The 27,486-nt window shown below is 38.8% G+C and overlaps 1 protein-coding gene across 3 annotated transcripts in view; it reads right to left on the bottom strand.

Moving 5' to 3' along the window:
• Window positions 1-322: 322 nt before the first annotated feature.
• LOC102234985 (dynein heavy chain 9, axonemal) overlaps window positions 323-27,486 on the bottom strand; it is a 162,541-nt gene continuing 135,377 nt past the window's right edge. For all 3 annotated transcript variants that reach the window (XM_005809964.3, XM_023341256.1, XM_023341257.1), the window contains 9 exons: window positions 27,330-27,457; window positions 22,094-22,321; window positions 17,348-17,539; window positions 17,008-17,199; window positions 12,778-12,948; window positions 8,003-8,185; window positions 5,286-5,539; window positions 5,074-5,209; window positions 323-1,659 (listed from right to left, as the gene is read on the bottom strand). In XM_005809964.3, the coding sequence (XP_005810021.3) occupies window positions 1,432-1,659; window positions 5,074-5,209; window positions 5,286-5,539; window positions 8,003-8,185; window positions 12,778-12,948; window positions 17,008-17,199; window positions 17,348-17,539; window positions 22,094-22,321; window positions 27,330-27,457 (1,712 nt within the window). In that variant the 3' untranslated portion in view covers window positions 323-1,431. The remainder of the gene's footprint in view (window positions 1,660-5,073; window positions 5,210-5,285; window positions 5,540-8,002; window positions 8,186-12,777; window positions 12,949-17,007; window positions 17,200-17,347; window positions 17,540-22,093; window positions 22,322-27,329; window positions 27,458-27,486) is intronic.

The raw sequence follows: 27,486 nt of genomic DNA on the forward strand, positions 1-27,486 counted from the left end.
GGGAGAACAAGAAAGACAGGAAGCAGATAGAGGGGAGTTTTAAGCCTGGGATGTACTGCAGCATGTGTGCATGTCTCTGCTCTACATGAGGATATATCTTTGAGGCTCCATACTTTCTTTGTTTCATCTTGAACAGGAAGGAGAGAGGACAAAGAGAAAACTGGAAGGAGGACGAGAGTAAAGAAAAGAGTCGGCCTAAAGACTTAGGGGAGGAAGAAGTGGGAAGAAGGGAACTGGAAACACAAGATAGGGAGGAAAAAAGCACATTGGTGCTAAAATTGGATATAGCATATGAAAATAAAAGCACAAGTACAATCTGGAATGGCATGATAAAGAATCTTTATTTTCAAACTTCTTGAAAGCGAGAGCAATAATTGTGAATTACATGTGCGAGTATTAAGAGATCAAAAGAGCTGATTATAGAAAAGAAATCTTGTGTTTCAAAATGAAAATCCATTCCACACATGATTTTATGGCATTCCCAAAATTACAGTTGGCTCAATAAAGTATCAGTCGTTCACTGACATGGGCATATGGAAACAACCACCTTCCCTCTGTGAGCCCAGCTCAGATTTAGTCAAGACTAATCTGTAAAAGGGGTCCTACATATATGATATTTCTAATGTTTGAATATTTACTGTTATATATTTAATGTTGACTTATCTTCCCATAATATAAATCTGTGCAAAACACATTTGCTATTATTGACCTGTATGCTTTGGGAAAAAAGTAATCATAAAACACCACCATGCTGAAGGTGACCTCACAGTTTGTGGAGCATAATATCTTCTAGTTAGTTAAAGTTAAAGCTCCATTTCCAAGAAGACTTTGGTTTGTTAAAATGAAAACTGAATTATCTTCAAAGATGAGTTTCATTCCAGCCTGATTTGCAGTTTTCTTTGAGGCCTGACATGCAGTTTCCAATTGATCTTCTAGATAATTTAATACATAAAAGACAAAACGTGCCTGAAGTTCTTTGATTGACGCAGGTTTAAATTTAACAGAAGATAGAGTAATTAAAAGAATATCATCATTTATGCATATGAAATATTGCCTCAAAGTACGCAATGTCAGTTAAAGAGTTCATAGACAGACAATGCTGAGATTTATACGCTGTAATAAATCAGAAATCAGTTAATGAATCAGAAAAAGAATATTTTAAATATTCAATGTTTGCCCTGCCTATCAACAGAATATTTTCTAGAACTGGTAATATTGATTCCTGATTGATCAGTGTACACACTAGTAATAGAAATGGAATAAAAAACCCTGCTATCACTTTAATTCGCTGCAATTTAATTTACTGCAACGAAATTAAAGGTTTTCTTTTAACTGAATAATTTCTACTTTCTCGCTACAAACTATTTGGTTTGGAACTGATTTCAGTTGTTCACCCTGTCGGCACCCTCAGTGTGACGTCCCTAAAAACAGCTATGTCTGCAGAAGCAACGCCACACCAGCTAGAGTCCACTTGGAGGGCTTTTCTTTGGTCTTAAGGTTAAAGGTCCACACATATGTGGGTCCCCTCTGACGGGTTTTATAGACGGGACACTGGTAGATGTTTCTGCTTTCCTGTTTGTCCACTGGAACGGCCCTGATGAAGATGACCGGCATGGTCGGGGTGAGCTCTTTCAGACGCGCATCGACGATCAAGCCAGTCTGAAACAAACAGAGAAGGCAGAAGATGTGAGGCGAGGATGAAGGCTTGTTATCACGCCAAACAAAAACAGCTAGAAAACTGTAGGAAGTTTTAGGTCTTCCAAATACAAGGGTGAGGCGTCAATGTTGCACACAAAAAAAAGACATCGGAATCAGATTAATTAATTTCTGATTCACTAATTCAACTCCATGCCATGAAAGGTTTGTCCAAACATGACATGAAGAAAGCCAGTGTCCAAAACATTGGCTTTCTTTGCCACAGATTAACTTTTCTTTGGTAATTCCTGCTCTGTAATCAAGAATGTCTCTTATATATTTCACCTTTTTCTTTTCACGAATTTCCTTTCTGAAAGACTTAATTTAGGATGCAGAGTTGGCTTCTGTCTGAACAGCTTAGATTTACTTAATCTCTTTTATTTTCCAGTTACTTGTATTATTAATTATTAGCACATGGAACTTCTGTAAATGGTTTTGTCTTTTATTTTACTAACATGCCAAACAATGATAATTTGGAGATTACTTTCACTGGATTTCATAGCAGCAATACATATGCATGTCACATTTTTAGGTCTTTATTGGTACATAAAGGTTGCATCATTTTCCTTTAAATTCAAAACCATGCACAACTTTGTTTTGGTCAGTCACAGGAAATCCTAATGATAAATACATTGACGTCTGCAGCTGTAACTCCGCAAAGTTTGGAGAAAAAAAAAAAAAGGGTGTGAATACTTCCACAACGTGCTTCGACTAACAGCGATTAACCCGAGCGATTTTTGACTTTGCGTTTCAGAAGGCAGCGTTGCGGCAGCCCTGGAAAAGCTGTGAGAGTTCGATTCAAAGTCAGCCTGCTCCCACAACATCCTCACTAAACACAGTGAGTCTAAGTGGTCTGTCTCATTAATTAATCCTTCCACACTTAGCGCCTGACAAACACAAGTTTCTCCATGAATGCGCAGCGACTTTCAGGAAGCAATATAAATCCCGATGACTTTGGTAAAAGCCGAGAGGACAAAGCTTTAATTGCTTCTGCAGTGGCTCTCGAACTTTAAAGATGTGTTAAATACTGTACCCCCAAACTTACGGGTTTGTTTGGGCCCAAATAAGTTATTTGGGCTCCTTGTGACGCACTATAAAATTTTTTAATGACCGTTTAAAAAAAAATTATACTGTCAGGTCTCCCAACATACTGACGGAGCAAAGTATTTATTACAAAGCTGAAGTACTCAGGACCAATAAAAGCGCTCCATTTACATAAATACATATTGTTCCGCAGTGTAACGCCTGCATCTTTCTGTGCAAGGTGCAGCATTCAGCCATCTTTGATGCATAACCCCCGATGAATGAGACACGCGGCTCATTAATATAGACGAGTAGGTTTATCATAAATCTCTGACTTTTATTGCTTCATAGAACTGTGTCCAGATGGAGTGCTGCTCGCTCTCTTCGCCAGTGGCACAGAGCCGGCCTTCGGGGCTGAGAGGAGGATGTACGCAGACGAGAGGAGACGACGAGTGGAGGATGTTGGAGTGCGAGCCTGGCCTGTCTCTCCGCCTGTCTATTTGAGCGCGCCTCCAACTTTAATGAAGAAAAAAAACACTCCTCTAAAGTGTGATCCAAGTGTTCGAGTGCACACTCTGCACATTCCCTAATTAAGAAGTCTACGGGGATACTCCTTGAAAGCTTGGTGCACATACAGTGGTTGAGTGTATGTAGATAGATGGAGTCCTGGGAAGCTGAGTAATGCACTGCACTCCAACAGCTGAACACAAGCAGGATTTAAAGCAGAAACTGGAGCCACAAAGGGAACGCTGAGACACTCCTTGGGGTTCATCCCAGAGTTAATTTACTTGACTCTGTTTAAAGGTGCATTTTGAAGTTAACTCACCTTGTGTTCCCATGTCTGTGCTGCATCATCAAAAAGTACAGTGCAGGTACTTATACTGCAATGTAACTCGTGCTTTTTACAGTCGTTGTAAAAAGAAAATGGGCCCCATTTCAATCCTAGAGTTTCATAAATCAGAACGTAGTAGCTATGATCTGGTTTTAACCGGGTTTACCAGGTAAATGTCAGGTTCAATTTATCCTCGAGGGCACAAAAATACACCACTGATTCCATTTTGTTCTTTTTTTTTTAAACAATAACAAACAAAAGAGGAAAAACTTCATTATCAATAACTTTAAGGAATCCTTGTCTGTTTGACTTCATCAGACTCATTATTATGACGGAGTTCCGTTAAACTTTTCCTTATAAAGTTTCTCCAGGTCATTGAGTTTTATAAGATTGAGGTCTGGATTTTGTCTGGATGCATTTGCAACACATTGATTATTTTCTTTCTCAACCACTCTATTGTTTATGTGAAGTTGTGTTTGGAATCTTTCCTCTGTTGATAACTCAGTTTGGGTCAAACTTTAGCTGTCAGACTACAGAATATTTTTGTATACAGTTGGTATTTGAATCCCAGCTCCTATGTAAACAAAACAAGGAGCAACTTGATATGGACTAATCTTTTACCCAAGAACTGAAAGGACGAGGGAGAATAATATAGAGTGATGATATTTTAGGTGATTTTCTGATGCAGTGCAGTTGTGAGAAGAAAACTGATTAACAGAAAACATACACAGGAAACCAGGGAAACAGACACTATCTGTGTTTCCATTACAATTGTGCACAAAACTTTGTCAATATTCTGATAATGTCAAAAAACACAATGTTGTGATTGTGGTGTTTCCATTAAATAAGAGCTACGATCAAAATCACATTAATAAGTTTGTTCATGCGACACGTGAATAAAAACAGCTACTTCCTGTCGTTTCTTCTTTGTGGTTTGCACCAGTGGCAACATCAGGCTGCTGATCATGTGACTTGTGAGATGCAAAAAAATTGTTTCCAATTCAGTTCTGCAAAATAAATTAATTTTGATATGGACAAAAAAAATAAATAAATCACCTCATTCCAGCGCCAAAGTGTTTTTTCTTTCTTTGTAAATATAGCACAATTACGTGGTCAATGAAACGCAGCTATGGAAACTGGAAAAGTGTACAAACCAGAAGCAGAACACAACACAAAACAAAAAAAATGACACAAAACTCGAGGACAGGCAGGTTTCAAAATAAATCAAGCTACAAGAGAGAAAAAACTTCTGCAACTCACATCGGGATATAGTTGCACTTAAAATATTTAAAGTGCACAAATGCATTGTGGAAAGTTAAACGAAAGAATGAACTGAACATGCACAAGTCATAAATCCATTAATAATAAATACAAAACAAAAAGTCCAATGATTTGTGGTGACTATAAATCACTTGTTAAAGAAAGTGTGTTGCTCCTTTTTCAGTTAAAAATCAATAAAGATCAGCTGTCAAATTCTAAATAAATCAGAAACAAGACCTTTCTGAGCATCTCCTGTGCGGTACCTGTGAGTCCCACCGTGCTCCTTCCATGAACAGTCCGTGGATGTACGCTCCTTCACGAGGAGGAGAGCTGAAGTCCTCCCGGTTCTTCTTTGTGACATCACACTGCAGGCACATGCTGTCGAGAGGCCACTCGTTCCTGTCAGGAACGTAACAAGAACCAGTTATTCTGGTAAAGCTAGAAGATGTTTATTTAATATCCTGACCAACTCTACCTTCTGGCCATGGCCTGCATGATGGCAGTGAGGAAAGACTGGGGGTTGAAGAAGCCAGCCAGCCACACCGCAGGGGGTAAGATGAAGTCCGCCGACCAGGTTTCAAGCTCCTTGATCCTGGCCAGGAGGTCGTTAAACCAAAGAGCCAAACCGGACATGGAGGGATACGCTCTTCTGGTCCAGCTGTCTGGCACAGCGTCCAGGAAGATGGCGTCCTGTAGATTCTCCATTTCGCTGGTCATGGTTAGCTCTCCCTGATCGGTGAACAGCACAAGACAGAGATGAGCTAAAATCTTTCACTTTTGTTTTTAAAAAGACAGAAAACACATGTAGAAGGATACATCAACTAGGAACTAGTTAGTTCTGCTCAAAACCAGAACAGTGTTGATATTGACCCGTCCGATGAAGCTCAAGGTCCAACAATGTTCCCTCGTATTTTTGAGACATTGGCGTTTTGTTGCCTCAACATCCATGTCATCAAGATGTGCCAAATGTAGGATTTAAATGTAGCCAAACTACATTTGAATAATAATAAAAAACGTATGGCGATGTTCTTTGTTCTGGGCCATACAGTTGTTTACAAATCACCAAAATATTTGTACTCTGCCTTCGCCATATGAAATGCAAATTGACAGTACAGCTAAACTCTTCCCCAATAGAGACTCTGAGAAAAGTTGACCTTTTGTCCACAGGTTTATTGAATCCAAGGAAGAGTGAAACTAAAACACACAAAAGAGGATAAATCACTTGTACATTCTTTTTATAAACATGTACATATAGGTTTAGTGTAACTAAATTAAATACTGTCCCAAATGAATTAGTAAAGTAGTGCAAACTTACAATAAGCATTAAAAAATATTTAACCTCAACAAACCAGAAATTACAAACCAGAAAAAATCCCCAGCAACATAGTTTGGTTTTTATGAATCAAGTCTTGATTTGTACTCTTATTTTACACAGCTTTGTGTAGAAGAACATCAATTAATCATACATGGAAGTAGGATTTAGACTTCACAGTCAAGTTTAGACTATTGTGCAATCACATAATAGGAAAATTTGAACATTCGGTGAAAGAAACCACAATAATTGGACTGATTCATCGGGGGGCAAAAAACCAATTTACAGGAAGGAGGCCAAACACCTACAGGCCTTGAGCAGAGAAAATAATCTGGTGCTCAGCGCGAATAAAACAAATCAGATGATCATCAACTTCAGAAGGTCATGACCTGAGCACAGATTCCTGCAGCAGAGAAAGTGGGTAGCATTAAGCTATCCCCCATTTGGAACACCACTGGGATGTTGAAACGGGTGAACAAAGAGGACCGTACAGAGAGGAGCTGGGAAGGTCGTTGAAATGTTCCTACACGCTCTCCTGGTTCTGTTTCAAGGCAACTGCAGGAAATCTGGACATTTTCAGGGACTCTTCAAAACCTTCTCCATTAACATTTTATTAAACTGCTGCCATCAGACAAAGGATAATAAGATCAAAACTGATACACAGAGTTCTTCCTTGAGTTGTTCACATGCCGAACTGCTGGCAAGAATATGCACTTCACATTAATTCACTTATTTTATACTGTACTTTTTTATCTGTGTTTTCAATCATCCACTTCATGATTTTTTTCACTCTAAAATATCACAGATGTAAAACAAACTTTCTCATTTGAAATCCATAAAAACAAACTAACTCTGGTTATTTACTAATTGCAAGTGGCAGAAAGTTGTATTTGTGGTTTGATGCAGCGGGAAAAGACAAGTGTTTTCATTGCAGTTAGTCACACACCGTGGCACTGCTGTCATTCTAGTTCACATTGAGGCTGGTTGTTGTCACCTGAAGAATCTAATGTGGAACTAGCTCTTTGTGTTGTTTGTTATTGAGAAAAAGCTAAAAACCTCTTAAAGAAGTGATCTTGCAACCAGGAGTTCCCTATCTGACTTCTCGTCAGCTCCTAATTGGAAATAAGTCTCGAAAGAGTAGAGCATAAAAGATAAAGGATGAATGACACAAGGTCACCAAAAAGCTAGCCAATGCTGAAGGAAAACGCCATGATAAAATGTATGATGTGTAGCTAATGTGTGTGGCTTTCATTGGATCACTAATTTATCTCCCGTAATCCTCCCACCGTCCCGCCCAGCTCAAAAATCCTGACCAGTTATTAGCTTCCCACTGAAACAATATGTAACTGAGAAAGAGCATCAAGGCTAACACCCTGACAGCTCCTACTTATTCCACCATGCAGGCAAAACATGATTCCATTTTCTGCTACAATAGTCGGCACGACTTTTAAATCACTGAAGCAGTTTATTGAAGCTTGTAGAGCCGGGAGATCGAAGACTCATAACTCCTGAGAAACACGTTGACACATTTCCCCCCCGCCCGTCTTACTTTTTCTGTTCGGTGTTAACAGATGAGTCAGCCATGTATGACACATTGACACAGATGTCTCCTTGGTTTTATTCATCTCAAGCCAGATCTCCCAAACTCTGGTCTTGTAGCAGTTTCCACATGGGCTTTCTGTTCATGTCTTTCTGATTTAACTTCTGTTTTTAAGTTCCTTTGACAGAGCGAGTTTAAAAATTGATGGATATAGATTAAACCTGAAACAACATGGTCACCTTATAGCCACACAAAGGTCGGCACAAAATTGAGCTTGTCATGAAAAACCCAGAGACCTTTAATACACCCCTCTTCTCTACTTAGATAAAACCATTCTGACCTTCAGTCCGAGGTTCAAGCCGTTGAGAGAGAGCCTGATCTCCTTGGTGAGGACGTTCATTCGCTCACACTCCTGCAGCGCCACCACTTGGTATGGAGTCCTCTCCTCGGCCTTCCCTAGCAGCTCCGCCATGTCAAACTGTTCTGGCAGCCTTTCTAAAATGTCTTCCAGGACCGAGCGCACCTGATAAGGAGGGAGAGAAAAGAAAACAAATCAGAGGTGAATGTCTCTTTAAGAATTTGACAACAAAAAAAAAGGGAGAGAGATGGACTGTCTGAGTCGGATAAGCTCACACTTGCCAACACAGGCAGCCTGAAAGTTAGTTTCAGACAGACAATACTATAAATATTCATGAGGATATATTCTGCAGTGCCATCTTTTTTTCAACAAATTTCAATTTCTACAGTTTAATCTCTCCACAAAATCGATGCTCACGTCATTTTTGTGGGTAAGTGAGGAAAGATAATGTCTTCGTCAACAGTTTCTGAGAACAAGCAGCGTGAGCGATCAATCAGCGGATTAGGTGCTGAACAAAGGATACGAGGTCATCATATTTATTGGAATTTTCTGTTCGAATAGCTGATTTTGGGTCTGGCAGCCAGCGAATACTCTGAATACCGAGTGGGGCTCATTGATACTCTCTGCATGGCTGTTTGTTAAGACAGGAGTTCTTCGTCTTCTCGGCGAGAAAGGTCACATCATAACACATCGACGGATGGATACACACCAGGGCTCCACAGAACATTTTGCGGTAAAATGTTTGATCCCACAGGGCCATGTGATGAAGCAAGCCAATAACTCAGCCAGTCCAGTATATCAGTCTTTGGATTAATATATATTTATATATAAAAAAGACAGTATGGTTACAAAAAAAATCAGTTTAATAAATAATCCAAGAGTACCATGAGTTTGCTTTTTCACTAAATACACCCTGTAAAAAAGGAACAAAAATCAAATAAAAACACAAAGGAAGACTTCCCTCTCGAAAATGGATTAGAGGGAAAAATAAGCAAACAAACAAAGAATTATTGGTAGAGGTATAGAAATACAAAAACATATCACCGCAAAGTTACAAATGCAGCTACAAAACAAAATCTTTATGGAAGGGAAATGGAAAGTGGTAAATAAACTGGCATAAGAAGATAAACAACCCAAGAGTAATTTTTGTACATTCTGAACCCATAATGGAAACCAAGACCCAGATAAGGTCAAACAGTCTTTATCGAGCATAGTGATTAAAATAATGTGCGAGCAGGAACAGGGCCTGCTTCTTGGGGTCAACATTCAGGTCAGATTCTGCAAAAGACACAGGATGATGAGTGATGGATAAGGCAATTAGGAAGAACAGCTCAAACAGACAGAAAAGGTTTCCCGGACTTTCCTTGACTTTCCGACTTGGACGTGCTTTGTTGGAATACATGACGTTTTAGGAGAAATAGACGGGAAAACGTCTGTTTACCGGGAATTGTTTAATAGGTCCCTTCACAATCAGGTTAGCCAGTGCAGTGATTTATGGACTGGTGTAATATGGTCCATTTTCCTCATTGTTGGTCAACGCAGCAGCATTTTTAAAGAACTTATAATCTAACTTACTCAAAACACAAGCATCCTTTTTTTTCTGTGAGCTGTTTGGATGGTATGGTTTCCTTAAGTTTTGCAATAAAATTTAATTAGGCTGACTCAGTAATAGAGTTAATGTGGCTTTAAAAATTTAGATGAGTCCATATGGAGCTTTCTGGCATAATCTGCACAAAGTTAGCGAGTATGCTGATTCACACGCTTACTTTGAAGGCGTACAGTAGAAAGATAATATGGGCCGTATATGAACAGCTTTAGTGTTTAAGAGCTCATTAGGCGACACAGAGTCATATATTTTGCATTTAGGAGTTTCCGTTGAAGCAGAGGTGAACTAAAACAGCCAATTTGAACCAATTTTACTGAAATCCTGCATTAGATGGAAGTTATTATTGTGGTCCATAGTGTATACTTACAAAAAAAAAATCTGCTTTTGTCATTATGCCTTACAAGAACAGAGCAAGTGTGTAGGAATTAAAAGCAGTGAGATTTTGCTGTAATGCTTATGTAAGCAGCATAGCGGCGTCCATCTGGTGGAAATGCTGTCCTAATAGCATCACCTAAGCTTACTGCTCCTGAGGGATATCACTGACAGATTGGATTTCAGTGACATTTTAAGAGACCGTGTTTGGGAAGTGTTATGACAGAGCAGATATTTGACCATGTTCTTTATTAGTTTTATATTTAAGCCTGGTCCATAATTATACTGACACAGAGCGAGTGAGTCACAGCTGACAATACAGTCGCTGTATGAGACTGAGGTTCACCCATCCCTGGGATGATTTACATTTATCAGGAGGCTTTAATGGTTAATTTAAATATTTTTTTTCTTTTCAGATTAAACAGCTTCAAATATATATTATGTTTTATAAAAAAGCAAAAACTGGGTGAACAAGATTATGTAGGATGGGTGTCAAACAAGATTGACACCCATCCTAAAACTTGTTCATTTAGTTCGGATGTTTCTGAACTTCACCAGGTTAAGGCTGGTTAACTTCTTGTAAGTGTTCATGACTGACTACAGCTGGTTGCTTCATGATGTATCATAAAAATTATTTGTTTGAATTCGCTGATTGGATAAACTCACATGTAATACATTCTACAACTACAAAGAACATGACGGAGATCTAAGAAAGAAAACTAAAGATTTACAAGAGACAGGGACAGTCATTCAGTTTCTCGATTTATCGACGCTTCGCTGTGGTCTGAAAAAGGGACCCAAGTCATAAGTTACAGATGAGAGAAATCTAGTTAGGATCCCAAATAGAACCTGTGTAGACTAGAGCAAGTTCACAATAAATGTTAGCTTGCAGTCTATAGACTCAATAATGAGGAAAAAGCACAAGAAACCATTAACATTTAGAAATTGTAATGGCTTTCATACAATTATGAGTCAGAATGTATTGACCTATGAGACTGTTTTGTGTTTGATGTCAAGAATCTGAAAATACTACTATAAATACGTCAGCATGAACATATATACATGCATACAAAGGTTGCAATTATTTTAAAAAAAAATTCAGTGACAAACATTTTTGCCCTTTCTGAACTTGGCTCAACTTGATGACTGCATGCGTAGATGACTGAAAGTAGAGTGAAGAGCTTTAGAGTCCTCTATCCTTGATAAAAGACAAGTACTGGCTGTGGTGGAGTGAGCATTACATAACTTAAGGTTAACTTCCAACAAAATATAAATACAAGGCAAATATGCTATACTTTGACTGTATAAGCAGAATAATGCAATGCAGAGACAACCAATTGACAACCAAGCAAAGACAGACAAAACTTCTGTTTATGAGAGAGAAGGAAATACACCCAGTTATGTAGAAAGGAAACAATCTGAATCTAACTGATAATTTATGTTGGAAATCAAAGAAAAATTGTCCTGTGTTAACTACTCTAATGAAGAATTATGTCTCTTTGTTTGAGTGGTACAGGTCTTAGACTTTAAAACAAGTGCTTCTCTAACAGAAAGCTTAAGTTATGTTTAAATTTGGAGAATTCAAGTTGTCAGAAAGGCGACAGAAGTACAGTAGCCACATAGTACTAATCATACTAATTGGATTTATTTTTTCTTAGTTTGTTATTCCATCGTTTTTTTCACTATACTTGATTTGAAAAAAAGAGTTTATTCATGATATTCAGTTTTTTAAGCTGAATTAAAAGGCAAAATAACTAGCCGAACATCCTCTGAGAGTTGTGACCCTATATTTACGTATTTGACATCTTTCTGCTCCACCTCTTACATCTGCAAATCTAAACGCGAGACGCAATTTTGGAAAATCATAATATATTGCTGGAGAATAAAATCATCATCCACTAGCAAGGATGAAAATCCTCAAAAATACAGAGGACCATCACACTATTTTACAGCTCACAGCAGCAGATGTAATGACTTCAACAAAGTGAACGGTCAGGCAACCAAGAGCCTTCTTTGTTATTATTAACAAAGTGACAGTCTCTTTACGAAGCCCCTATGCAAGTCCACGGCCTCTGTGACAGAATATTTATTTCAACTTTTACACTCAAATAAGCTTCATTTCAGGGTGGATTCAAGCAGAAAACACACCAGAAAATGTCATCACTGTACAATTCTCCCTTTGAGCTTTCAGAGGCCCCAAACAGTTGGTTTGAAAATTAGTTTCAATTCATTGTGCAGGAAGCATAGAAAATGTCACCTTCTGTCATCATCTATTTCAGATTCGGTGCTCCAGGGGTTTTGTAAGATGGTTAGCCTCACAAAAACGCAAACAGCTGACAGACTGCTGGAGGTTATCATCTTTAAATAAGGGCTACCCTTATATGCAAGTCTTTCTTTTATCCTAGACGCTCAGATTTTACTCAATGCTGAGCAGGGGCAATGAGATATGCTGAACAGGAGACAGAATTTATTATATAAAATTTTGTAATTGCACCTGTCGGCATTTACGTGGAATGTCTCCAAAAGTGTAAAAAAGGAAGGACAGGAGAAAGTGTTAAAAGAAGGAAGGACAGGCAGGAAGATGTTTTACAAACCTGATAAGGATAATAATCCAAATATATTTCAAAGCTGACCTAAAACTGCGGCTGAAAGCTGGGCATATAAAGACACCAAACAAGTCAGCAAATATTCCATCGTCGACTATGCAACAAACTTCAAGCGCAACCGTAAGTCGATTTTTCTCTCATTTCTGCATGAGATTGAGTTTCAAGGACTTTACCTTCTCCTCTCTCGTCATTCCTCCTCCCTCACCAAGCCCTCCGTCTCTGGGCTGCATCTCCAGCACGGTGCGGAAAAGCTTCTCTGACGTCTGCGTGAGGACGCCGATCTCTGCGTTGGGATGAAGGCCGTACAGGTGCGGGGACTCTGCAGGCAGCGTGTCATCGATGTACTGAGGAAGGAGAAATGAAATCAAACAGATGGTTCTGTTCTCATTTGGACAGCATGACTATTTTCTCTGTTTGCTTTTTTTTTTTGTCAGTTAAGTGTTTCGGATCATGAAACAAATGTTAATGTCAGACAAAGAACCTTAAGTAACACAAAAGAAATAGTTTTAAGATAGTTGTTTGACTTTGACTTATTAGGGGAAAGACACCATTAGCATCACTCTGCTGTTAGGTGAAAAATATGATTTCGCTTATCATGAATCATAAGTTTGTGATGTAACAATGTTATTAAACGCTGTTTAATAACATTGCTTGGAAAGTCATATTTTCTAGTATGTTTATTGTTATATGTGTAAAATCAAGAAATGTCACGAATGTGCTAGTCTGATTAGTTTGAAAAATCTAAAATAAAAAAAAAACATCTTTAAAAAAGTGACATATGCCTTGAACTAAAGAAATTCAACAAGAGGGGAGAAATAAATCTATTGAAATCTATCAGCGTAGGAGGACTTGTAGCCCCATTTTGAAGATTTTGGGACAGTGAGAGTGACTATCCAAAAGCAGAGAGAACAAGGAATAGTTCAAAAAAATTTTTTTTACATAAACAGCATCTTGACGACTGATCCAGGAGTTCAAACAAACCAGAACATGGAAACAACAATAAGAAAGACAGTGGGTAAAAACTGGTGTCCATTGGAGAATTCCAAAGCAACAACACAACTGACCAAAAAAAAAAAAAAAAATATATATATATATGTATATATATATATATATATATATATATATATATATATATATATATATATACAGTGTATGTACAGTATATATATATGCAGTATATATCTATATATCTACATAGGCTTGTCTCACATTTGCCAAGAATTGACGAGTATCCATTTTTTTAACTTGTGCGTCCAACTGCATTAGGCATAAAACTAACAGAAGAACAAGAAGAACCTTCAAAAAATAGGGTGATGGTAACGCCATTCTATTCTATTCTATTTCTAGCTAACCAATTTTCAACACATTAGGGTGATCTATTACAGTTGATAATAGACTGAGAGAGAATATCTGGCTCTCAGTGGCTCAATCACTCTTTGTTCAGCCAGCAGGACAATAATTCAAAGCTCACCAACTTCTGCATGGCAAAGAAAATTATCAAAATTGGAGTTCTGAGGTGGTCTATTCAAAACCCGGATTTAAGTTTTGACAGAGGCACAGTGGCATGATCTTAGACACATTGCAAATGCCAAAAAACTCTTCAATGTAGCTGCATTAAAACATTGCTGCAAAGAAGCGTGGACCAAGATTCCTTCAGAGTGAATGACAAAAAAAGCTAAACCAGAGGTAATCCTGCTTTTATAGAAATTGATACTTTTTCTCCTGTTCTTACCTTTTCACAGGTCTGCACATCACCGAACAGCACAGCAAGACAACTTATTCAATAATGTGATGAGCAGCTTTTTAAATCTCATGTCTGGTTTTTCTTCAATAGAACTGCTGACGAAGGAAGAGACGAACCACAGATTTGAAGGAGTGGTATTCAAATAATTAAATTGATAACAGCAGATGACGACACAAAGAAGATGGAAATGCTGCATTTTGCATCTGCTACTCCATAATGAAAACACATGCTTCTAAACTGAGTGCAAAATAAAAGTCAAATAGAAATAAAAAAAAGTGCTTATTTGGTGAGTTGCATTAAAAAAAAAAAACCAGTTCCTCTGATGTCAGGATGAAAGTTTTAGAAACAACCTGGCTTTTAGTACAGGATCTCTTTGTAGTCGTTTCTTTGATCTCTTTAATCCTTCCTGTCAAACTTTTACTGATAGCATGTGTTTAATGTTGAAGGAACAAAAATGTTTCGGATGGATGTGTGCGAAATTCCACCCGGATGGTTATGGTGGAAGTGATGGCCTTCTAGACCCAGAGGGCATTTAAAAGCCCCGGCTCTCTGGCCGGGGCTTTTCCTGGCTCAACCTGGCTGTGTTGTGACAGCGAAGAGTAAAAAGCTGCAGTTTTTCCCTCCAGAGCTACTTAATACATCTATATGTGCTCACTGAGCAGGCCACATACTAAGGGGAAATTAAATCCAAATCAAACATCCCACTCCTCTTTGGCTCCACCGGAAAACGTATGGGAAGAATCTGAACCGATTATTGCTCACATATTACATCACCGTGGGCCACAGCGCACAAAAACTTTAACCTCTACTGATTTAAACCAGTCAATTAGGGTTTGTGTTCAGTGACAAATAAAGGTGAGAGGCAGAAAAAAAGACGGGATGTTGAGGGGAAGCAGCAGCCACACCTTAAAGTTGGCTAAGCAGGTTTAAAAGTCAAAGGACACTTTAAGAAATGTCAGAAATAATCCAGCATTAAAAAAAATACTTTATTTTGTTAAAGCAAATTTGTTAGTATTACTTAAATCCAGTTCAAATTTGATTAAAATTGTACATTTAAATATTCATCTGAAACATTAATCTTATACAACATATTTTCCAGTTAGCTCCATTTTAAGCAGTTTTTAAGCTGGTTTATATTTGTACTTTTGTTTAAACTCATCATTCAATCCATTCCATAAATCTACTCCACGCACTAACAAAAACTCTTTTTGGTTCTTCCAATACATTGTTTTTTAAATTGTTAAAATAAAAGTAAAACAAACATTTGTTTTCATGATGAGAACAATAATTTTCAATTTTGAATTTTTATCTTTTAATGAGTAGTGCTTTAACTCTGTTTGGCATTTGTATTTTAAACAAAATGTAAAAAATTTTCTTGTAGAAACTGCAAATTACTTGGCATTTCTTAACACTTAATAATTATCCAAATAAAAATAAACCAATAAATGACAGGCAAACAAATAAGCAAACCGCCTTCAAGTGTCATAGCAGCAACGGTACACATGTACAGGCATGTACATGGACAGTGAACGTGGAACAGATGTGGCAATCACTGAAAACTAAATTAAATAGTAATTTTTACTGAATGTTTCATTTTTATATATATTAAATTGTACCGTTTTGGTTTGTTTCTAAGTCTGACTACTGGGAGCATTCAACGATGACTATACTGCAGATATTGTTGACATCTATATGAAAAACAAATGCAGAGTAGACTTTTGGTTTGGGGAAATACTTCAGTATTCATGGAAAGATTTGTAATTCAGGCTGAGCTTTTATAATTGGGTGAAGTAACATTAATGCACAGATGTTATTGCAGACTGTCTTCTGTCTCTCTGAAACCATAGCTTGTAAGCAAATTTAAAAAATGTTTTGCTTCTGAATGTAAACTCACAATGATTAATCACATTCACTTTTTTTTAACACTTTAACTGGATGTTTATCAATGGAACCACAGACAAACACCAAGTCTGATCAATACAATTGATTCTTACAAGAAAACAAAAATGAGTAAAAAGTCAGATGTATGGTTAAATGCCTGACAGCAATAAAATGCAACAGTCACCATTCGTTAAACATGTTTGTACAAAATCATAACATCAAAATCTTTGATATTGTTTTTGTACTTGAATTATAGTCTATAAAACACTACCACAATAATTAGACAAAATATTATTTCTGTATTGTCTTACTGTGAACTTATAAAGGCGTTGCAGCTTGCCTTTTAGGATAGATTACTTTATACTAACAAAGAAACTTCTTCCACCCACAGAACAACTCTACCTGTGAGACATATTAATATAACTACAATCTGTAATTTCCCAGGGACCCACACATAGTTTTATTGGTATTGATTTAGCATTGAACTGTATACGTCCGCACAGTGCCCAGGGAAGAATGATGGAGAAAGACCTATTAATTATAGCTGCTCGGTCAGAGCCATTTGAAGCGATCATTAATTTGCAGAGGGCACAGAAAAGCCCCCCGGGAACAAGTAGGTGGAGGGACCTGAACTTTCTTTTGGATCACTTACCATTTATACAATGTCTGATCCAACTGTAAAAAAAACTATTTTCCTTTTTTTTTGCTGTGGTTTCAGTGGTGGGAATGTTTTACTAATGGTCTGATGTTATCCAATTGGTGCCAACGTTTCCCTCACCTGGTGGTAGTTGTTGTAATCCATGTTGCCAGGCAAGGGGAAACCAGGCGCCAGAAATAACTCCCCTTCCATCATCTCAGGCTTAATAAACTCCTCCAGGTAACTTCGACACAGATGACGATCCCAGTCATCGGTGATGTGACCCCCGTACATGATCTCACCAAACAGGTAGCGCAGGTCGTCGTACGGTACCTGGCAATTACAAAGCGAGACGATGTTGATCCGCCAAAAGCACCTCAGGGTGTCACACGACTTCACATGTCCAATTAAGACTGCAAACAGTGTTCTTTGCAATCCACCCGCACAAGAATGGGAAGAAAAGAGAGAGGAGGGTATGTACCTTCAGATTGGCCTCCAGGTAGTTGTAAAGGACGTTGATAGAAATTGTCAGGTCTCCGGTGTTAAAGGGATACGATCTGTTCCAACCTTGAGGACCAAATTTTCTTCTCTCGGCGACCACCGCGTGGAAGTAGCAGAGGGAAAACCAGATGCTTTTAAATTCATTCTCCCGTGCACACATGTCCAGTGATTCCTGGGAAACCAAAGGACAAACCACATAAGGAGATCTTTTAGATCTTTTACGGTGCCTTTACTTTTTTACAATATTTTCATGCAGGCATGTTTCATGTAAGAGAGTTGAGTTCCACAAAATTCAGTCCAGTTACTGTTAGGGCTACAAGCCCCCCAAAAAAGATGAGTACTTTTTAATACACATTTGACACTTTTTTGACGAATGAAAGAGTCATTTTTGAATTTCCTTTTTATGTTGACAGACGTGAAGAACAAAGACTTTGTTGGACTGGCTGACAGTATTTTGATATATAAACACTGAAAAGGTTCAAACTAATTTTAAATTAGTCATGATGACACAGTTTGGATCAGCAGCTGGGAAAAAGACAATCAAGGTGTACATATCACACATAACTGTGTGATTGTGAGTGTGAGTGGGAATAAAAATAGCAATAGGTATTTTGTTCCATATAACACAGTAGGAGTGTAACAGGTAAACCTTCTATGGATGCAAACTCGACTAAAAACCCACCTGTTTAGGATTGTATTTGAAACTTAATCAATTACAAATTTATTGATGGAACCTGACTTAATGTCGCGTTTTGATTGTTGATTCTATGTTGCATTGTGTTTCTGTGTTTGTAATGATGTAAAGCACTTTGAAATGCCTTGCTGCTGAAATGTGCTATACAAATAAAATTTGATTGATTGATTGATATCCCCAAATAAGATCAAAATTTGTTTTTTCTCCTAGGACTGCAAGAACCAAATGACCTCATTCTGGTTCTGAAGTTTTTGCAGCTTGTTCTTGCTGTGTTTTCTGAGTGAAACTATAAAACCCGTCGATACCTTGCAAAAACAGAGGAATTTCTATCTTTGGACAACTGGTTTGGGAACTCTTGCAGCTTGTTCTCGGCAAAATGTAATTTTCTTGTGGTGTCCAGCAAGTATTGTGTGATTGAACAGAATTCTGAAGTGACCACAGGTGCTGCAGTGACAAACCCTGCGAGTGGAGAGACCTATGAAGACTGACCAGATATACAGTTGAGTTGTTGTGAAGTAGGAAATATCTCAATGTTAAACAATTTAGTTCTTGTGATTGCAACCTTGAGTAAAGGAACACATTTATCTGTTCTTGTGGAGAATGTACAAGCCCTTACAAACTACTTTCTGAGTACTGAGAGAAAATAACTGGCTAACCATTAGATGAGGTATATATGCTATTTAAAATGAACTCAATTCAATAAGGCAACTCAACACACAATTTAATTTGTTATTTCCAAATCAGTCTTCTATCAAGGTTTTATGCAGCTTGATACCCTGCATCCACCTCAATATCAGGGGCTCATAATAATACCTTAAAGTGGTACAGCAACAACAAGACTATACAAAGATTGTATAGTCTCATGGACTGAATGTAACATTGCAGCCTTATCAATAATTGTTTCCACACCCGTATGTTAGAGGTACAAAGTTGTGGGAGACAGCTCTGTGAACAGTTTCATTTTGTCAAACACAGAGACAAGAAGGTGACTGGATTGCAATAAAGCCAACCATGAGATTCATTTTTAATTGTCACAACTTGTCAGGCGCTTTCAGCTTCCAACTGTCTCCTGGGCTCATTATTCTAGACAGGAAAATAAAGGAAAAAAAAAAAAGAAACGTAAATGGCGCTGTAATCTCCAGAGGGGCGGGGGAGTCAGTTAAATAAGCATCACAACAATTCCTATGGAAACCAGAAGAGAGGAGTCTCTGTACTTTAGCATGTAACAAGCTGTGTATCACAGTAAAGGCCCCACATTTCCCCCCTACTGCAGTGCCCTGGGGAGCTGACTGCTACGATGTGCACATAGAGTGAATAAGTAGAGTGCACCCCTACTGCCACACACACACACACACACACACACCCACACACACCCACACACACACACACACACACACACACACACACACACACACACACACACACACACACACACACACACACACACACACACAGTCGTTGTTTGAGGTTTAGTTAATATTCTGCACGGCGCTCCTCTGCTCAACCCAGCTGAAAGAGATGCATAACCTCCCTATCCATGACCTGTGGACTGGAGAGAAACAAAATGCTGCAAGATTGTTGGTACAAACATGCACACCCCTTCATACTCTGCATTCACAAACACGAACTGAAAGGACATTTCCATATCAATGAACTGCCAGAGTTAACCATCTTTGATGTCTGATTACCCACAAAGAATGATAGGCTGAACAGACCAATAAGGAATTGGAAATCCATAGGCACTCTCTAGGGTTTAACTTTTAGTGATGTAAGTTATATAATTTCTTTGACAGTGGTCTGGGAAGATATTATGTTGGGGAATTGCAGAAAAACCAAAGAAAAAAGAATGTTATTTCTCTGGCTTAGCTCTGGCTTTAGCCTTGCGGGTGGTCCATAACAGAGAGTCAGGCGGCCATTGATTAAGTCTCACCGACAACACATGACCAGAATATTCTCCGAGCCTAACCTCAGCAGGCCTCCCATGCCTCTGCATAAGGCAGGGCTCACAAACACATCGCACTTATCAGGCAAGATACACATCAGCAAACTAAGGATTGTGGAAATGGATCGGGACGTAGCCGAGAGGTCAGGTAATGGTGCGGGCGAAGATGCATTGGCAGCAAAGCACCGAGGTAATGGTAAGGCTTAGATACAGACAAAGAACCGATAAGGTAGAGAAACACTTGAGGAGGCCACTGTGGCACACAGATCCATTCTAACTACGGAGCCTGCAGAATGAACCAGGAGCATAATATCGTCTAGCTTTTCCCTGATAACATAGCCGCAAATTGGCCTTGTTCAGACGTCTGTCCTCAAGTAATCCTTCCGCCCCCACCAGTGTTCACCATACCAAGTTTTCACTTCAGCAATGCCCTGCGTAGGTCACAGGAAACTGAGTAGCTAGGAGACGACTGTACTTTGTGTTTGTTGTAACAATTATAATTTGGCAGCTTCATAAAATTGAACACTGTATTGTCTCAGCTATGACTCACAACTAAGAGAAGAACAAAACCTCTTCAACAGTAAATAAAAAACAACTGCCTTAAGATATTTTGATCCCATACAATGGGCACTCATATTGTTCTGGGAAATCTGGTGCTCTGGGTCTACATCTTCCCTAGTCATGAGAGTAACTAAATATAGTCAAACAAATAGTAAAAACCTCTCCTCAAAATGGGAGCAAAACAAGAGTTGACGTGTGGGTATGTATCTGTGCAAAGGGCTTTTTGTGTAATATTATAAAAAGGAGGAAGTAGTAATTGAAAGTATTCTTTTTTATTATTATTTGCATAGTTTAATAATCCAAATTGGTAGATCCATAAATATTCATACATGTAAACATATTTTTGACAAGTATATAGGTTGATGTATACATACTGGGGGTTTAATGAAATCTAGTGGTACAAAAACTTGCAATATTAAAAGCCCTACAATATTTCTGGTCAAAGGGAAGTCTGTCTCAAAGCGCTAATAAGTTCCTCTGAGCATTGTCTAGAGGTATTAATATGAAACTCAGACATGAATTGCATCCCTAGTCAGTTAAAACATTGAAGAAGCCTCCACCACTTTTAAGTAATCGCATGCCAGCATTTCTGCTGTTTAAGAGAAAAAAAATGAAAAAGTATTGGGGTAACAAGAAGTAAATGTACATCCTGGCTAACTAAAAACACTGGCAATTATTTTGTAGATTCCTATAGGTCAGTGTTTCTCAATTCCGGTCCTCACGCCCCCCTGCCTTGCATTTTTTAGGTGTTTCCCTTCTGCCACACACCTGTATTGAATATTTAGGTGTTTAACAGGTTTCTGCAGTACTTGATGGTCATGCAATCATTTGAATCAGCTGTTCTGGAATAGAGGCACATCTAAAACATGCAGGGCAGGGGGGCCTGAGAACTGGAATTGAGAAGCACTGCTATAGGTGGTAATGTCGATTTCACTATTTTTAAAGGAGTGTGGAGAGCTATCGAGGTTGTTAGCACTGATGCCTGGGTTCATGAAGTCTTTTTGCATTGAGACTGTATTTTCAAGTAAAGCAAACTCTGGTATGGTTCAAATCTGGTATGCAAGCAGACTGGAGACCACTGCAAAAGCAGGAAGTGGACTATAAAAAATGACATTTTGGTTCAATAAAAGTAAAACAAGAGTTTAATGCTATAGGGAGAAACAGCTTGTTGTCTTTTGCCAAAGAAAAAAGAGAAAACTTACATTCACTAAAATCTAACACCACTTAATTTTGTTTACATTGTTTGAAGGAGGAAGTTGTGCTCAGTGTCGTCTTCTGAGGGTTTTGGTGTTGTTTCTTTCAGTGCAGCGCCACCACAGGCAAGGGAGGGAACAGGTTTTTGGATCGTTTGACACAGTGAGGTTATGAAAGCAAACTGCACCAGCTGAAAACGTTACAAAAGTTGACATTTTCAACCCGTTTCTATTTCTCGTGAATCCATTATTGTCTATCATCTAAACATAAGCGTGGCAGTAAAGCTTATTACTACTTACTAAGCACATTGATATCCACAACCCTGAAAGTGTTACCTGGTTGAAGTTGTCCAGGGCTTTGTGCAGGTTGGCATGCATGCCAGTAGGCGGTTCATTCGTAATCTTGATGGAGTTCTCCAGGATCCCCTGAGGGATGATGTGGCTGTCGCGGGTGGAGGACGGCTCAGCGCTCACAAACACTCGGAGGTTCTCGTGGCTTCCCTCGGCATACTGCTCCAGAAGTTTCTCCAGCGTGCCCAGCCAGCGAGCAACCAGATGGATGTTCTTACAGAGGAGAAAACAAGCAAAAAGATAGAAAAATAGTTTAATTCAATAGTTTTTGACAATTTATTATCCATTTGTGGAATTTATTGCAAGGTTAGCCTATCCTATAATAATTTCACTTATTTGTTATTCAATAGCCGCACTGCACACAACATTATTATACAGAGTGTTTTGTTCTTATGTCAAGTGGAGTGAATGCTGAATGTTGGGTGCATTTTCAAGGGAAAGTGTCTACCTTCGTAGAACAGCCCTAATGTTTACTGCTGTAGTAATTGTACTATTGTGCATATTCCTAAGATAAGATGCTCAGTGCTCCTTGCAACACTGCCTATTAAACATTAACGACCATTCAGGTTAGGAAGTGTGGAAACACAACATTTCGACTCCTGCTCTTATGTCTTCTATCTGCTCTGACTGCACTTCGACTTTTCTGTAAATGTCTGGGCTTAAATGGATAACACAAAGTGCCATAATAAGGAGCTGGAATCGCCAATATAATTCCGTCCTGTGATGACAACTAGAAAAAAGGAGCAATTAAAATGCTACACATCTCCCGTTCTTTACTGTGACTTTGATGTGGCACTAAATTAAATGGTACATAGCGCCTGAAACGCTTTTTTTTAGGTTGACAGAATGAAGTGACCGTTTTCCGGTAGAGGATTTTTAAGACTTTTATACGTATTCATCTCTGTGTAACACGAGCTGCGGACAACTTCAATTTTCCATCTCAACTGTCCTGACGAGAACAGGATATCTGATGACTGATAAGGAGTGTGCCCAGCCCCCCACACATCTCACCACGCAGCACTGCCCACTCCCTAAATCTAATTACAGCACTAATAACTGCAGTCATTGATTCATAAGCCGCTTTACTTTCTCATTTCCCTTTGCTCTCAGTATTTAATCTTTCTTATGATGACTGGAGTAAGAACTCTTTAACGAATGACAGGGAACAACAGGGGAGGGTTGGGACATCAGTTTTGCGGGACTCAGAAGAGAAAAAGTAAAGTTAATCCACCGACGAAGTTCAGGAGGAGTTGGGAACAGAGAAGGACGTAAGTTAGTTCTCCGCCTGCCGGTGCCTTAGAGAGTAATGAATGGTATACAAATTAAAAGTCTAAATTCAAACGCTTTTTCATCAAGCCACAGCACAACTCTTCCTCTTGGCATGTAAATAGTTTGGCTATAAAGTGAGCCAACAGTAGAAGTGAGAGACTGCCCGAGAACTTGTCACTGTAATGAAAGCATTCATCGTGTGGCTGCAGGGAGAGAAGACGAGAGGAATGGAGAAAGAACCAGCAGGCCAACAGACAAACAAACACGACAGCAGAGAGCTCCTTTTTTTATGGCTTTTTAATTAACTTTCAGGTGCCGTGTTTTTCAGGTTTTTTTCCTCCTTCCCTCAACATCTTCCCGATAAGGGCCTCCCAGCTTCTCCGATGGCTGCAATGATACCACGTCAAGGAGTCCTCTATTTACATAATAATATGAAAGTTGAATCTAAAAGCCATTAGGAAACACCACTGGCAAGGTCTTTGACGCATTGCTGTCACACGCGCCCCGAGGGACGGCACAATGGCACGTTCAACTGCACCATAAGCATAACCATCGAGCAAGCAGAAACACACGCAGGCGACCGCACACAGTATTTCTCTTTCGCAGAGGAAGAAATGCATTGGTCTGGGAGCGGCGCGGACGAGGACAGCTGCACAGCTGGGCTCCTGCACTGAGGAGGCGGCCCTGCAGCTCAGAGTCTCTCAGACTCCGCACTGACGTAGAAAAGCAAAAAACAGGGCTGAGGGCGGGGGAGATAATAAAACCTGCTCCACCGACATAATGAAGGCACTCACAGCTCAGCAGCCTGAGAATAAATTCACAAGTGTGGAGAATACAGCTGCAGTAGGTGTCTTGGCATGGATTTTAATGTAAAAAATGCTTAATGTTGTGCAATTATCAGACTGCATGTTTAGGCTATAAATGCAGGACGTATAAAAACAAAAGGAAAATCCTTACATGTGAAAGAAGGTCTTTTCAAATATTTCAATGTGTATGGAAATGATATAAATTTAGGTCTATGCAAATAAGAAGCTTACACTGCAAAAACAAAAGTTTACAAAGTAATTCTGGTCTCGTTTCTAGTGCAAATATCTTATTACAATTAAAATAAATCAAACTTAAAAGTTACTTTTCAGAAAGCTTTAGAGGTTTGTTTTAAGTCAATAATCCCTTAATACTGATAAAAAAGTACTTGCTCTCTGCAGTTAAATTAACTTACATCATGAGAAAATATCTTGTTATGAGTTAAATAATCTGCCAAAGGAACAAGTACTGAAGATGCTGAGATATTTGAACTAGCAACTAGACCAAAAATGCTTGGTAAGATTTTGTGTTTTTGCAGAGCAGGTGTGTCTGTTTGAATGTCTAATAAAGCAAACAAACCTTGACGTGCCTCATGTTGCTTGGATTAATGTTCTTCTTTAACCAGCCTCTTAAACATTTCTACTCCCACAGGAAGTAAAAACTCTAAAACCAATTCTTAGTTATTTTCTAAAAAAATAAAAGTCTCCCAACAAATGTTCTTGGGTACGAGTGTATTCATAGTTGTGTGTCTGCGTATTACTCTGTGATGGAGTGCAATCTGTTCAGTGTGTACCACGTCTCAAATTACTACTGGAGATCCACCCCCTCCTTGATTTTATAGATGACAAAATCAATGTGACACAGGCTACCTGTTTGTCTCTGACATGTTAAATTAAGTTCAATAATTTTCATTCTGATGATAAATATTCTTTGAAGGGAAATTTTGTTTAGAGACATCATAAACAAATTTTTTTATGGTTTCGTGTGTGTGTGGTTTTTATTTCCGCTTTATTTATTGTTTTTGGTTGTTTTCTTATTTTTGGATATTTAAAATATTTTCCATTTCCAATGTTAAGAGTTCCTTACAAAATGAACATTTATTGCTCTTTGAGAGGTTGAATTTGCATTTTTATCTTGTTATTATATATATATTTTATTATTATATCATTTATCGCAACAATTACTGGGACAATTTATTATCCAGCAAAAGTTATTATCGTCACAGGGAAGGAAGAAAAAAAAAAACTTTAGCCTTTTTTTCCAAATGTCTATGTGACACAATCAGATGAAATATTCTTGATGCGGAAGATGCCAAACATAAACAGACAGAATTTGTCATGCTGATGACATATAGAGCCACTCGCACTGAAACACAAAATACACAGATTGATAGGCAGTTTGGGGTTGAGTGCCTTGCCCAGGGGCCGAGCATGCCTCAACCGACCAGAGGTCTGGAAAGACAGAACAGAATCCACAAAAAGAAACAGACAAGCTGATGTAGGAATATTTGTGATGGTCATGAAAGTGAAAGGTTAACAGGAATATCTTCTATGTAGAGAAAAACAGTTTTTGTATGCACATCTGGATGTCTGCTTTCCTCCATGGTTTGTCTGCATGGAAAAATTTTCTTTCCTGCATTTTTTCCCTAACTGAATGGGTTGTTGTATTATATACTACAATATCTGAAGCTGCTGTGTCTGTTCTTCTCTTATCCGGAGGGCAAGGCGGGCTTTTGCATTTTAAGTGAAAACCTTGGAGGAATTCCAGTGGGACGTATCGACACATATGAACCGCAGACCAGGCACGGTGGGACACACACAGAAACACACAGGCGAGAAAAAAAGGGAAACAGTGTTGGGCCCAGGATAGCAGACAAAACTTGTGTAATTACCTTAGCATAAGAATGCAGATCGATTAGGATTAAGAAAGTCTCGTCCCCCTAGCAACAAACCTCCTACTCACTTTTTCATCGACTGTCTGTGGCTCTGCTTGCCAAGAGCCACCCCCATGACACTGAGCAAAAAGAAGAATAAAGAAAAAGGACCAGGAGGAGAGGTTCACGCTGAATTTGACCACCAATATATTCTCCGTATTACCCACCGATTCCGCCATGTTGCTTTCCCTGTTTTGTAATATTTTATGCATCGACTTGCATCCTCTGCCTTTCCCACACTCTTCTGCTCTCATCATCCACATTTTCCTCTGCTGCTGCATCAGTGGAAAGCCAGGTCAATGGCAGGTTCCCCCTTACTCGACAGGTAATTATATGTCTGAACAGCAGCTTCTGCTCAGATGGGGCTCAGAGAGGGAAATGCAGAAACTTTGAAGCAGCCCATCAGAAAGGTGGTGGGGGCAGATTGAGAGGCAATCAATCGGGCAGATTGGACCTGAGTATCCCACATTGGCCACGCAGTCGGGATAGAGTGGCCTCGACTCGGCATCCTTTTTGCACATTTACTGTTAAAGCCTGGCCATTTGAGGGAAAATGCCTCACGCCAGTGTCCTGTCATCATTTCTTTTTCCTAGAGCCAGGTAAGTTTGATTGTATTTGGAAACAAAAATGTTTTGGAAATTCAAAATTACTCACTTATTTGAGGATTTGATATAAAGTGGACCAATCTGTCTCTGCAACTGCCAGTCACCACAGGTGGCACTGCTGATTACCACGGAAACTCTCACATGTTGCCTCCTTAGGAACCTCCCACCAACATCAGTCACAGTGACAAAAATAACCTTCAATATATATATATATATATATATATATATATATATATATATATATAATCTTAAGACCACTACTGTTCATGCATTTTCAAAAGCTTTATTTTATTGCATGCTGAGCGACAATGTAGAAGGCAACATAGTGCATGTCCACTTGATTTGCTAGGAACCACGGCAAAATAGTTCTGTAATGCTCTGGAAATACTTTATGTAAATAAACTCAGTAATGAACTTAATTTTATTAACTGATTAATTGATTCTTGGCTGAATGTTTCTTGAAATATTTGAAAAATCTGATTTGGACATTTAAATCTATCTGATCAGGAACCAACAAAACCAAATCTATATCCCTAGCTTCATGATGAATTATTCAGTACTTAAATTCCCTGCCTGGAGGCTGCGTGAAATACATGAGTGTTTGCTTTACCTGCAAGATGACCCAATGGCCTTCCCTAGAGGCCAGATCCAGGGCTTGTTCAGCTATAACCTCTTGGCCTTGACCCAAAGACACATTGTGGAAGTTGTTGTTGTCAAATGTGTAGCCCATCTTTTTCCCTAGAGGATAATAGACACATTTAGTATGA

Source organism: Xiphophorus maculatus, chromosome 10, assembly GCF_002775205.1.
Source record: "Xiphophorus maculatus strain JP 163 A chromosome 10, X_maculatus-5.0-male, whole genome shotgun sequence".
Taxonomy (NCBI): domain Eukaryota; kingdom Metazoa; phylum Chordata; class Actinopteri; order Cyprinodontiformes; family Poeciliidae; genus Xiphophorus; species Xiphophorus maculatus.